We start from the raw sequence: 14,718 nt of genomic DNA on the forward strand, positions 1-14,718 counted from the left end.
ATCCGGAATGTAGAATAATAGAGAAATAAATATCAACCCAAAAGTCCTGAAGTATATTTACCAGGATGCACATTCTGGCAAAATTCTTTATTTAGAACGAAGGCCTCCAGAGAACTGGATTTATTATTTTTAACCTGTGATTATGGAAGCCTGAACTGATAAAAGAAGATGCTTTTTAAAGTCATGGCTACAGTAGGAATTTTATTCAGCCAAGTAGAATGGGATATCTGTTGGCATCGAAAGAGGTTCAGAAGGCATTGTCAACTGAAAAAGCAGATTGCAATTTTATTGCATACATGTACACAAAATCACTGCAGATGGTGACTGCAGCCATGAAATTAAAAGATGCTTACTCCTTGGAAGAAAAGTTATGACCAACCTAGATAGCATATTCTAAAGCAGAGACATTACTTTGCCGACTAAGGTCCGTCTAGTCAAGGCTATGGTTTTACCAGTGGTCATGTATGGATGTGAGAGTTGTACTGTGAAGAAGGCTGAGGGCTGAAGAATTGATACTTTTGAACTGTGGTGTTGGAGAAGACTCTTGAGAGTCCCTTGGACTGCAGGGAGATCCAACCAGTCCATTCTAAAGGAAATCAACCCTGGGATTTCTTTGGAAGGACTGATGTTAAAGCTGAAACTCCAGTACTTTGGCCACCTCATGCGAAGAGTTGACTCATTGGAAAAGACTCTGATGCCGGGAGGGATTGGGGGCAGGAGGAGAAGGGGACGTCAGAGGATGAGATGGCTGGATGGCATCACTGACTCAATGGACGTGAGTCTGAGTGAACTCCGGGAGTTGGTGATGGACAGGGAGGCCTGGTGTGCTGTGATTCATGGGGTCGCAAAGAGTCAGACACAACTGATCGACTGAACTGAACTGAACACATCTGCATATTGAAAGAATGAGAGATTACATACATGCCAACAAACTGTTAGTCGATCTCTAGATGGTAGAATGAAAGCAATTTTTCTTTCATTTTTTCCTTCCTTCTTGCAGGTGCTTCAAATCTTAGATTTAGGTTTTTATACTCTTCTGTTTGATTTCCTTTAAGAGGAAATTTTAAGTTGCTTTTATCTCTTATTCAACTCTGTTCTTAAGAGAAACACTCCTTTTCTACCTGAATTCAGTAAGTACTGGGGCAGGCAGGTTAGTCAAGGCCATCATTAATAATAATTGTTATATGCTCAAAAGTATGGGCTTCCCAGTGGCTCAGTCAGTAAAGAATCTGCCTGCAGTGCAGGAGACCACCTGCAGTGCAAGAGACCCAGGATCATTCCCTGGATTGGGAAGATCCCCTGGAGAAGGAAATGGCAACCCATTCCGTATTCTTACCTGGAGAATCCCATGGACAGAGGAGCCTGGTGGACTGCAGTCCATGGGGTTGCAAGAGTTGGACATAACTTAGAGACTAAACCATCACCACCAAAGCTAGTCAGGTAATTAAATTACAGTTATATTGTACAAGAGTTAGAGTTGCCCAGATTCCCTCTGTTTATAAGTAGTCATGTCTTTACATAACTACATATTTCCACCATTTCCTACTATGTTCTTAAAATCTGGAGAGGTCCAATAAAGATTTTGTAACAATAATTACTAAAGCTCAAAGAATTCTTTAAAATTAGAAGTTATCTACTATACAAATTGAACTATTAGAGGATTTAAAACTTTTACCATGTTTTAAACTTTTAAAGCTTTTTAATAGTTTATGTAACTTTTTAAAGCCTATTTGATTGCATTCATGGTATATTTATAGGATGCTTCAGTTGACTTTTCTTTACCATTTATTTGTTATTTTATTATTATTTTTATTCGACCATGTCTGGTCTTGTTGTATCACTCAGGATCTTCCTTGTGATGTCCAGACTCTAGTTGTGATGCACTGACTCAATAGTTGCGGTGCGAGCACTTATTTGCCCTAAGGCCTGCAGAATCTTAGTTCCCCCACCGAGGATCAAGCCCACATCCCTTGCATTGGAAGGCGATTCTTTACCACTGGACCACCAGGGGGTCCCACTTCAGTTGGCTTTAATATCAGTAGGCTGTGTGGTAGATTATAGTGTGGCACAAATCAATAATGTATCACTATGTTTGATGAAAAAGGGAGTTTTGGTGTACAAGCTGTTTTTTATTCCTTCAGTTGGGAGCTTAATCTACCCCCACCTTAAACAGATAAAAATATTTCAACTCCCTCTATGCATTTTATATTGCTTTCTGTAAGGAATATATAATGTCCGTGTCTATTAATGATTTGCAAAATAGAAATCCCAATATTTAGAGAGTGAACCTCTAAGCTCGGTGGCCTATTTGGCCTTGGAGAACACGGAGGAAAATGAATCTGTAGCTGAAGACCTAATAAAAACCTAATTTCTTGAATCCAGCCCTGATTTTCTGGGATAAATTATACATGTTTAGAAAATCACTCACAGAACCATTGCCACTGCATGAAAGTAGAGAGCATTCCAGAAAACTGGCAAAGATATATTGAAATTTTCTCAGGAAATATTTTATCCCAGTAAATATTTAAAAACAAAATACACACACATACACACACCATCAAGCTTTTATATATGGTAAGATAGTGAAATTACACTTGAGTTGTGCACATCTGATCTTAGGATTAAATTAAGCAAACACTAGTTGTGATTGATCTAGATATCAGAGCTGCACAAAGCCCTAAGCTGGGAGTCAGAAGCTTTGGTGACGTTGTATCTTGCTGTGCCAGCCCCTCAAGGAGTGAAAAGACATAAAAAGGTTATTGCAGTTATTTTATCCAGACAGATCTGTGCTTCTTCTGATGCCTGTGTGGTACAATTTTCCCTGATATTGTGAAAGCTTCTGGTGTAATTGGAGTACCCACAGCTATAAAAGAGTTGGGCTAAGCAGCTGGAATAGCAGATAAGCCTTATAAATATAGACCTCCACATATGTCTGAAAGTAGATAAGAGAAGGGGTTTGATGCCCTAAAGACATGCATAATTTTTTGTTAACATTTAAAGAATGTCTTAAAGCTATATAGGATAGAAGAATACCGGTCCAAGGCCAGGATACCTGACTTCCTAGTGGTGGTGGGACTTGTCCAAAACTGTCACTCTTCCCTGAACAGAAAGTCACAGGCATGACACAGAGTACACAGGGTTCCTTCTGATACCGGCAGCTGGGCTTACCTTGTGGTAGTTACCTTGTGAGCCTCTGTTCCTGACAGCCAGCATCAGGTCAGCTACCAGGGACTGTTAGTCTCCACCTTTCCAAGAGAAGCCAAAGAAGCCAAGTAAGAGAGAGAAGCTATCTCCAGAATCCCATACCCTTGTCCCAAGATTCTGTCATCTTGGTGGGTCAATATGGAGGCACTTTGACCAAGGCCGGCAAATTACAACCCTGTCTGTAATTGTCTGAATCCGCTCTCTGTTCCTCTACCTTGCATTTTCAGTTGCATAACTGATTCCATCCCCAAGAATCTCCTGGGATTTAGTGGTAGGCAGTGACCTGACGAACTCGCAGAGCTGGGGGTATTCATGTGCTTGTGCAGGCATGCAGCCTCCCTGAGAGATACCGCAAGCGTCTGAAGGGAACAGTCTGCACCAAGTGAGAGGGGAGGATGAGGAGCTACTCTGCCTCATGGAAAACTCAAGTCCAAACAATATGGTCAGAAACTATTTGGCTAGTAGAAGATATATTTTCTGTTTTCTTTTTCTTTGAGATTGATTGCAGGGGCCAGGGGTATAATCTTTTTTTTTTCCCCGTACTCTTAGGAATATGAGCCAGGGGAATAGTATTTATATCCCTTGTTCAGTTGCTGAAATTTTTATTTTCTATGGTGTACATGTATAGGTGAGGGGAAGGTGTATGTTTGTAATGTGTGTGCACACACATGTGGATGCACGTGACAGATGAGTGTGAAAGCATGGTTTACATTTTAACATTCAACAGAAATCAGGCACCATCAACAGGGAAGCAGACTTCGAGGCGGAAATGCTTATGCAGTCTGATCATTTTCATTTCTGACACACTAACGGATATCCAGGAACAGCATCAAGTTGAAATAGAAGTTCTCAGCGCATCCCTCTGCTTCATTTATAAAAAGGAGCAGCTGGCAGCTGTGCTAAATTAGCCTAAGTCAGATTATGCCACTGTAACGAGTTGTCCCCCAAGTTGTAGTAGCATAAAGCAACAGAAGGTTATTGCCTGCTCGCATTACATGTCCACAGCTGCTTGGCTGTGGCTTTGTGCCCCTGTGTCATCATTCTGGGGCCCAGGCTGAAGAACAGCCTCTGTCTGAGATGGTCCAGCCTCATGGTCAAGGGAAGGGGAGGGGAGCTGACAGAACTAGATAGCTCTTGTAGAGTTTTGCTTGAAACTCCCATTCATTACTTCTGCCCAAGTTTCATTGGCCAGAGTGGGTCACATGGCCAACCCAGACATCAGTGGGATGGGAAGTACACATTTCCCAGTCAGATGAGAAATGCAATCTCCCTGGCAGCTAGAAAGAGTAGGGGACCATTAAGAACATTTTAGAGTGTTGTCTCTGTGTGTGTGTTTTCATTATACATTTGTAACTACATAGATACAGAATTCTATTTAGAATTTTAAATTTATGATTACATAAAATGTATGTATGATTTATATTAAATGTATTTTAATATATAATTTAATTTATAATTATCTTAAAATTTGATAGTAAATAATAAATTGTATATATAAATATATGATTTCCCCAAAAAAAAGGCTGAAAAAGAGAGATTAAAAACAACTTTTGAGTAACTAAGAATAGACCTCCTATATAGATATAGAATTTGCCTGATTCTTTTCCACCGTGATAGAAATTACTTTTAAGTGACTAGATTTGCTGTGAATCCAGCTTGCAAAGATACTTCATAACCTGAGAAATAAGACTAGTGTTAAAAATTGGTTATGGAATAGTGTGTCTCAGCATGTCTGTAACTCTTGCTTTCAGGGAAACAGTACATGTAAATACAGCCATGAATCTCCATCTTAGTAGAGTACGATTAGTTGTCTTGGGGATATATACATCTTCCTATTTCTTTCTTCTATGGTTATCTATTAGCTGAGTGCAAGATACTTTTCTACACATCAGAAAAAAAGGTTGCCTTAAATTATAGGGAGATAAAAATGAGTGATTGTCACTTGGTTTACTGATTTGGATATTCAGAGATGAACAATCTTAAATTTATTCTAAATAAAACCTGTATTTTAACTCTATTAGTAACTTGGAATCTAATAGAAATAAAGTGTTATCCACATTAGAAAAGAATTAAATTAGGTGTACATTAAGACTTATCCAGGCCTTTTACACATTGTAGTAAATGCATTATGTAATTCAAAGGATGCAAAAAGATGCATCTTGATGCCATGACGGGGAGTCTAAATCACAGTCTTTTGCTACCACAAAACTTGATGTTCCCTCCTGAACCTGTGATTAGGGTTATAAAGCCCTCCCGGGAGAAGGACTGTGGTGATAGTGCCTGGTCCTATATAATATTAATACTCGTATCATTCACATCTCTATATAGATGGGATGGGTGCTCTGGCGTTGGTTTTCACAAACCTGGCCTAGCCTAAAGTGGAGTGAGAGTTGCTCAAGTCATGTCCAACTCTTTGCGACCCCATGGACTATATAATACAGTCCATGGAATTCTCCAGGCCGGGTAGCCTGTCCTTTCTCCAGGGGATCTTCCTAACCCAGAGATCGAACCCAAGTCTCCCACATTGTAGGCAGATTCTTTACCAGCAGACTGCTTACCAGCTGAGCCACCAGGGAAGTCCAAGAATACTAGAGTGGGTAGCCTATCCCTTCTCCAGCGGATCTTTCCGACCCAGGAATCGAACCAGGGTCTCCCACATTACAGGCGGATTCTTTACCAGCTGAGCTATCAGGGAAGCCCTGGCCTAGCCTATGGCCACATAAATACAGCTTCAATAAATAGGGACTTCACTTGAGAAATTCCATCTGAAGACAAAGGTGTCATATGTCTGAAGAGGTTCGTTACTAATGAAGCTAAGTCAGCCATGTAAACAATCCTAAGCCAACAGCCATGAGCCTGTTGAAATGTTAATACCTTGGATATGCTTTAATAGTGATAATTGTGTCGACTGCAGACATCTTGTGGTGGTTGAGTCATCCATAATCTTTCAGAAGCAGGGTGCCCACCCTGTCAGCCAATTTAAATGAAAACAACAACAACAACAACACTGTTCTCAAGCCCACTTTTTAAAATCACAGGGAAAGCCATGAATTCTTTTTTCCCCCACTTGTCTTGAGTACTTTTAATGAGTATTTAAGAATGAATGTTAAGAATGTTTAAGACATTCTTAAACTGAGGTCAGTTTGTCCATCAACATTCCAGGAGATTTGTAAGAACAACATCAATACAGGTGCCCTCCACTTTTCATGGAAAACCAGGTTTCTTCTAGCCAGCTAATTTTCTGATGACAATAACATTTAATTTGGCCCTAATTTGAATTTTTGGTCATTTAGAAAAACTAGCATCCCTTTGGGTTAGCTCTGGAAAAAGTATTTTCTATGTCGAGAGTAATGTAAACCAAAAAATGTATTTAAATTCTTAGCTGGGAGAACACACTGTTCTGACCACTTTAGAAACACGAGTTTATTTTTTTATTTTTATTTTTATTTTTTTTACTTTACAATATTGTATTGGTTTTGCCATACATCAACATGAATCCGCCACAGGTATACACATGTTCCCAATCCTGAATCCCCCTCCCACCTCCCTCCCCATACCATCTCTCTGGGTCATCCAGTGCACCAGCCCCAAGCATCCTGTATCCTGCATCGAACCTAGACTGTGACTAGCAACTAGCAACTCCTGCTTGTGACATGAAAGGAGCCTACAAACCTGGGTGTTAAATCTGCTGCACTCAGTATAACTCCTGACTTGACTGAGGCCCTCCGGAGCCTTGTCCACCTGAAAGTGCAAACATCACATGATATTTCCTTAAAGAAACAGCTTGTAAATCTCTTTAAACTCACACAGAATTCTAGCTTTCACTACAATCAGAATGTGTTGACGAAGCCCTACTGAACTGTTTCCTCTTAGCTACCTTGATGTCATCAGCTCAACAGGCAGTATTCACAGAACAGGTATTTTAAAAAATAAGTGTTGTTCTCAAAACAATTTTTTTTACCAACAATGCCATGATATGGGAAAATATTCATAGTGTATTTTCTTATATGCAAAAAGTAGTCAACCAAAGATATCACCATCATTACCATTTTGACAAATAACATGTATGTAATTATATATTAGCAATGGGGCAAGGGTTGACTTTTGTCTTTCATTGTGCCTTTCCGTATTATGATAAGTTTTTAACACTGAACACGTGTAACTAAGAAACATGATAATACTTTGCAAAAACAGTGTCACAGGCCACAACAGTTTCCACGGTGACTTTGTGCTCATGCCCATCCATGGTCAGCAACTTGGGCAGCCAGTGGGACAGTGTCCCTCTGCTGTGTCTGACTCTGGTTGGTCCTGTCAGGGTCCAAACATGTAGGAAAGGCAGCTGAGGCAAACCTTCCCCCAAGCAGAATCACAGATATGTGATGGAAGAGCATGCCAAGCACCACACTGTCTTCTGGATTTATCAACTGAAAAAGTTTGCTTGGTTTTTGTGCACGTCAAGCTGACGATAGAAAAACTGAAAACCTCCCTTTTCAACCAGTTGATTTCAGCCCGCAAACAACTATTGATGTGAGATCCCAAAGCTCCTTGGTCTCCTTGGACTTCGCGGAATGGGGCTCTTTTAGGGAGCAGATCATTCCATGTGGACAGTGGTGATCAGTTAGTCAGTTCAGTTGCTCAGTCGTGTCAGACTCTTTGCAACCCCATGGACTGCAGCATGCCAGGCTTCCCTGTCCATCACTAACTCCCGGAGCTTGCTCAAACTCATGTCCATCGAGTCAGTGATACCACCCAACCATCTCATCCTCTGTTGTTTCCTTCTCCTCCTGTCTTCAGTCTTTCCCAGAATCAGGGGTTCTCTTAAGGAGCAGATCACTCCATGTGGGTGGTGGCGATAGAGCCAAGGAATATGGTTGGAGGGGACCAGAAGTGGTGACCCCACCTGAACCAGTAGAAGAGGCTCTGTTATTGGAGAAAGGGGGAAGGACGTTGGGCAGGCAAAAATAGATACTCTAGAGTGAAACGGAAATTATTTTTACATGTAATAATTGCATTGGTTCTATTAAAATCCTATCATGATCCTGAGCCAAACAGAATTTTCTGCAGTAACAATGCAGTAACCATGCCTGAGATCAATAGGCTAGTCTGTCAAGGGCATTCTCTGGTTCCTCCCCACACTTAAGCTTGCTGCAGGAGACGGTTGGTGTTTTGCCTGATAGCCCTGGAGCTGCTGCAGGACCAGGTGTGGGTTGCAAATGGAGAACAAACAAAACCATCAAAATATAATTTTGTGCTGGCTATCAACAGCTCAGCAGAAAAGAGATTTTCACCTTCTTCTCAAATGTCATTTATATCTCATCAGGTAGATATTTGTGAAGTGATGACAACTGTGAGTAATGATTCCTTCCAAATTCTCCAGTCATTTTGGCCATTGCAGAGTGATATTCCCTGGGAAACATTAGCATTTGGCTGATAGGTGTTAGAAGGCACTGTGGGGAATCGGTAGAAGTTATATCTGTTTTTCTCCAACTTGATGGGCAAAATCATCTTTGATAGTGGTTAATTATGCTCCATTTTTGTTTGTTTGTTTGCTTTGGTGGTAAACAAGAGTGTGTTATGCCCTTACACTGAAATATCAAGAGTTGGGATTTCCTGGTGGTCCAGTGGTTAAGACTTCACACTGACAATGCAGGGATCTTGGGTTCGATCTCTGGTCAGGGAACTAATATCCCACATGCCTTGCACACAACTGAAGTATTTAAAAAAAAAAAAAAAACAAACAAAAAAAGCAAACAAAACCCAGAAAATATCAAAAGTAGGGGGAATGTCTTTGGAAGATATTCCAGATATAGAACAGCAAGTTGGGTATGGGAAGTGATGGTTGAGGGGAGGTATCCATCATGACTGGGACATGGCTTCTTCTCATTATTTACTAATTGCAATTTTCTATTGTTTGCCTGGAAAACTTAAAACAAAATGTCTAGCCATTGAAAAAAATCAGTTTATTTAACTGGGTTCTGATTAAGATTTGATTATTCATGTTTACATATAGGTAGAGTTTCGGTTCATTATCTGTGTTGCTTTAATGAAAAAACAGAACAAAGTTATATAGAGAGCCTTTTAAATAAAATCTCCTGGGCTAGCCCAAGTCCTGTTCCACTGCCAAGCCAGAGTCTCAGTCCCAAAGAGAGTCTTTCTGTGAGGACCCCTGCTGCCCACCTCTCCCCCAGCTCTCTGTCCTCCTTACCCAGCATCCAGTGGAGTGTGTGCTCTTTTACGAGCTCACTTCCTGCTCCTCTTTGAGCTTCCTGTGTAGCAGAGCTCCTGCCTTCCAAGTCCCCCATTTATTCTTAATGGTCTGTCTCTCTGAGGCTCTTCTGCTTAACACTGCATTTCGATGACAGTAAAAGCAAAAATAAAGTAGAAAAAGGCATGCTATTTAGCTAGTTGGTGTAACAGAATTTTGTGCTTCCTCTCTGAGACTTGCTGACTCATGACTGTTTAGAGCATGTCTAGAAATCAGGTGTTTTCTCATCACTAGGTAGTGTGGTATGTTGAAGAAGAAAACAAATCTGAAGCTTGAAAATTTAGAAGGCAGCAGCCTATCTTTGACCAAGAGTAATCACATTTTCTCCGTGTAACAGAATGTGTGTGTTCTCCTTCCCCTGAAATACTTGGGTGGTTGTCAAAGTGGAAGCCTTCGCATAAGGACTCTCAGTGTGTGTTAGTTGCTAAGTTGTGTCTGACTCTTTTCGACTCTATGGACTGTAGCCCACCAGGCTCCTCTGTCCATGGGACTTCCCAGGCAAGAATACTGGAATGGGTTGCCATCTCCTTCTCCAGGGGATCATCCCAATCCAGGGATTGAACCTGGGTCTCACACACTGCAAGCAGATTCTTTACCATCTGAACCACCAGGGAAGCCCAAGGACTCTGAAATGAGTCCTAAATACAACTTTGGAGACTTACAATAATTGCCCTTTGTACCTTTCAAAGGGAAAACCCAAGTTAGCCAATACAGTACAATCCAGCCAGTTCATTCTGAACTGCAGTGATGGGGCTCACCCCTCCTCATAGAAAAGCTTTCTGGAGCTTTTGTTTCCAGCTTGGTGCCCCAGATAATTCTGAATAATATGTACAAGGCAGGAATGTGTACCTATTTGGTCAGTGCTGGCAGTAATTATGTAAAAAAATCCTTATGTCAGAGAAAAAAGCTCAAGATTTAGAAATCGTCAGTCTCTCAAATGGCGAGGGCTTAGAGGATGCCAAAAGAAGCAGGGACTCTGGCATGGGGGCCACAGCACGCTGTGTCTCCTTGAATTTAATGACATATCTCAGCCCATGTCCAACCAAATCAATGGGCCTGTAGGTTTTTGCTCTTCCCTTGGAGCCTGTGGATGATCTGGCCTTTGTTCTGTTTTCCTAACATGGATCAGACAGCTGTCACATTGAACATCGTGCTGCATAGACATTGAGCTTTCAATGTAGGCTGCAGTCTCTGGCCCACTGCTGATGCTAGCATGGACTGTTTCAGTGCAGCGACCTAAGAACACCCTGTACTCTCCAACTTTGGCTACAGGGAGAAATGAACGTCAGAGTAAATGAAAATGCAATGACCTGACCAAGCTCCCTCCCAACAGCAGAGAAAGGGGCCTGGGTAGAGACCTGTTATAATCAGCTGTTTAATTTTGTTTGGAGAACCTAGACTTCTGACAGATGAACTTCTTTTTCCCTTGCATTCATATTTATCTAAGAGTTGTGGTTAGGAAATGATCCAGGATTCACAAGGTCAAAAAGTGACCTGGTTCACATACTGGAGACTCTCCCATCTCCCTCCAAGTTCTCCAGGCAGGTGGTCCTGTGCACTCTTGGAACGTCCACACCAAAACTGGTCACCCAAAGGACATATCAACTGCTTGAGGCTGGCTCTCGGAGATTCTAGCAGCCCCATCAAACACCTGTCTCCTTTCCAGATAATTAGCTTCACTCTTGCCTGCTGCACTCTGCAGCTTGAAATCATTCAAATGTGCCTGATGAATGAGCATCTTATTACAAGGCATTTGGAATTAAAGCATTAGTAAAACTAAAGCAATAATAAAACATTGGATTTTTGTAACACATTTCTTCATGAGAAAATGCATTTTCACAAGCCTGCCCAGTTGTATTCATTCTTTCATTATCCCCAGAGTAAAAGAATAAAGGAATGTAGGATAAATAGTCTTAGCTTTATCTTTGAAAGTTAAAAAAAAAAAAGAACCTAAGGAAGTACTTCCTCCTTCTCCCTAGTCCTCGGGTTCCCTAGTGTATAAATAAGACATTTTTCCCTGCCTGAAACTCAGCCTGTAGTTTCAGCCTGTAGCCTCAGTTCGTAGTCTGTGGTTTTGCTATTATCCAAATACTTATAGATTGACATTGAAGATAATCTTAGCAGACATGAAACAAGTACCTTTGTGATGCCTGCTCATTTTACACCCATTTCTGAGTAGGCTACTTGTACAGACTTAGGAGAACAATTTTGCTTTGTAATAACCTTCACAGTGCCCACCAGTTCCTATTGATTGAGGAGGTAGAGGCCAGTGGGTGGTCTGAGACTCAACGCATCTCCTTTTCTTGTGTTTTTCAGAAATCGAGGCAAAGGAAGCATGTGACTGGCTCCGCGCTGCTGGCTTCCCACAGTACGCTCAGCTGTATGAGGGTAGGTTGGGCTTCTCTTCTCTCTTTATAAAGAGAATAAATTCAAAATTTGTCCTGTGGTGCTTTTTGACTTCCGAGTCTTTTCTCAACCATTTTTTCCTGGATTTCTCCTTCCCCCTGCCTTTGCAATGCCCAGGACATAAACTGATGCCAGTTTAGGAATTAGGGTCACTTCCTGAGACTATTTCACCTTCTGCCCTTGCCTGTTTCTCCTTTCTTTTCTTTTGCTTCTCACTTTCTGCGTCTCATGTCTTTACCACCAATCACAACTCTGCCTTTTCCTTCCAGGGTTCTGCCAGCAGCAGCTTTTTTTCTGCACTTCCTCCCTATCCTCTTTCTTGTTTTTTTTTATCACTGCTCTCAGTTTTATTGAAAGTACAATAAATGAATTGTTGATAAATTTCTTAGAAATAACAAAGCTAATTTATCTTGAGATTTTTACCTCACATGAAAATGTTTAAGACGTGACATGGATCAGATGTTATTTTTCAGGGTTTTGAAAGTAAAATGTTTTTATTGCTAGCATCATACTTTGTTCCATTGATGTTTTCATTGGCAGTTAATAAACTTATTCTCCTATATCTTACTTACATGCACTGCTCAATCACTCAGTGATTTCCCACTCTTTGCAACTCCATGGACTGTAACCCACCAGTCTCCTCTGTCCACGAAATTTTCCAGGCAAGAATGCTGGAGCAGGTTGCCACGTCTTACTCCACGGGCTCTTCCTGACCCAAGGATAGAACCTACATCTCTTGTGTCTCCTGCATTAGCAGGTGGATTTTTTTTTACCACCATGCCACCTGGGAAGCCCCATATCTTGCCTATACCTAGAGTTATAACCAATGCATCTCCTTGGAGAGTCCTAATGTATTGTGAATTAGTCAGGATCCCAGCAGTGAGCAATGGCACACTCAGGACAATCTGTGGAGGTCTTATTCCTAAAAGTGTTCATGATGGAGGTGTGAGCAGGGCTTAGGAGACCACGAGGAACAGTTCAGGAGCCCGAAGCTTGTAGCAGCCCAAAGCTTGTACCCTAGGCCCAAAGCCATAAACAGAAGGTAAGATGCCAGAACCCAGAAGGAGAGAGGATCTCAGAGCAGGCTTAGGAGTAGAGGACACAGCTGTGACAACAGCTCCCTGGAGAAGACCCAGGAGGGCAGTGCCCTGATGTCACACTCCCTCCTCCCTCCATCTCCAGCTGGGGCTTCCCATTGGCCAAACAAAATAAGGTAGTGGACATGGACCCCACTGAACGCCATCCACACAGCTGATCCTGGGCGCAAACCAGGTTACCGAAGAGTGGAGCGTGGATCTGTAGGGCTCAATAGAGCATAGCTAGTACACTAAACAATATAGTTTCTGACAGCATAAAATTCACATAGTATGGAAAGAATCAACAAAGTTAACTTTTACTCACTGGTGAATCACACCTACTCACCTAGAAGCTCAGTTTTCTATTTTAAAAAAGCCTACTTCTCTCTGTTAAATTCTTTGAGGATAAAAGAGAGCATATCTATGAGGGTGCTTTGAGGTCTAGAGTTTCTGATAAAAACTTTCATAAAATCATAGCCTTTTAGACAAGAAGGAGGGTCTTACAGTTTTGGTCTAAGAAACCATTATTCCCACCCTCCACTACCAACTCACTGATCATGAAAGAGAGGCCCAAAAAGGTTAAGTGACTTTTACAAGATTATAAGATGGAAGAGTCAGAATTAAAATCCCAGTCATCATATGCCTTTTATAAATGTAATAAAAATTAGAACAAATACTTTTACAGAAAAGTTACAAGTTTAGAACAGGATTTTGCTACAGAGACTCCTCTGGTGGACCGGTGGACCGGTGGTTACCAATCCACCTTCCAGTACAGGGGACAAGGGTTCAATCCCTGGTCTGGGAACTAAGATCCTACATGCAACTAAGCCTGTGACCACAACTACTGAGCCTGTGCACTCTGGAACCTGTGTGCCACAACTAGAGAGAGGCCTACTCACTGCAACTAAGAGCCAACACAGCCAAAAATAAATAAATAAATATTTTTTTTAAAAAAGAAAAAGGTTTTGTTACAAAATAAAATACTTGAGACCATTGAGCTGCAGGTATTTTTGGAAACTTCAAAAAAGAAATCTGCCAAACTTCTATCCTGATCAGTATCTCATGAACTGATCAGGAGAGAAGTCAGCAACCTCCACCTTAGGTAGATGGTGAGAGTGTAGAAGTTCTCCATGCAGGCAAATGTCTATGATAATGATGAGCTATAAACAGGTAAAAAATACACCTGAAATACAAGAGACATAGGAGACTCGGGTTCAGTCCCTGGGTTGGGAAGATCTCCTGAAGGAGGAAAATGGCAATTCACTCTAGTATTCTTGCCTGAAAAATCCCATGGACAGTGGGGTCATAAAGAATCAGATAAGGCTGAGCAACTGACGCACACATGGATAAAAATACAGGCATTCAGCAATCCTAGCCAAGGTTAAGCACTTGGCTATTTTCATATTGCATGCTTTTTTATATCCTTAAAAACATTTATTGGGGTTAAAGTAAGCACCCTGCTCTCTAAACATTACCAACACACCCGTCAGTGGAGAGGAACTGCAGTTAAGATTAGCCATGAGTACAGAAATGTGGTGGCCTGAAGATATCGTTGCTGATTCAGATAAAACAAGCCTCATAAACTCCATTGTCTCTCTTTCAGATTCGCAATTTCCCATCAACATTGTGGCTGTCAAGAACGATCATGATTTTCTTGAAAAGGACCTTGTAGAACCTCTTTACAGGTAAATCATGTGAAATATTTTTGTTTCTTTCAATTGTTAAATGTCTGTAATAGTTGTCACTGTATTAAGGGGTGAGTTCAAC

At 41.2% G+C, this 14,718-nt stretch overlaps 1 protein-coding gene across 12 annotated transcripts in view; it reads left to right on the forward strand.

Moving 5' to 3' along the window:
* Window positions 1-14,718, forward strand: part of STARD13 (StAR related lipid transfer domain containing 13) — a 505,433-nt gene that overhangs the window by 434,184 nt on the left and 56,531 nt on the right. For all 12 annotated transcript variants that reach the window (XM_069601576.1, XM_069601578.1, XM_069601575.1 and 9 more), the window contains 2 exons: window positions 11,786-11,857; window positions 14,555-14,636. In XM_069601576.1, the coding sequence (XP_069457677.1) occupies window positions 11,786-11,857; window positions 14,555-14,636 (154 nt within the window). The remainder of the gene's footprint in view (window positions 1-11,785; window positions 11,858-14,554; window positions 14,637-14,718) is intronic.

This window comes from Ovis canadensis, chromosome 10 (genome assembly GCF_042477335.2).
Source record: "Ovis canadensis isolate MfBH-ARS-UI-01 breed Bighorn chromosome 10, ARS-UI_OviCan_v2, whole genome shotgun sequence".
NCBI classification, from domain to species: Eukaryota; Metazoa; Chordata; class Mammalia; order Artiodactyla; family Bovidae; genus Ovis; species Ovis canadensis.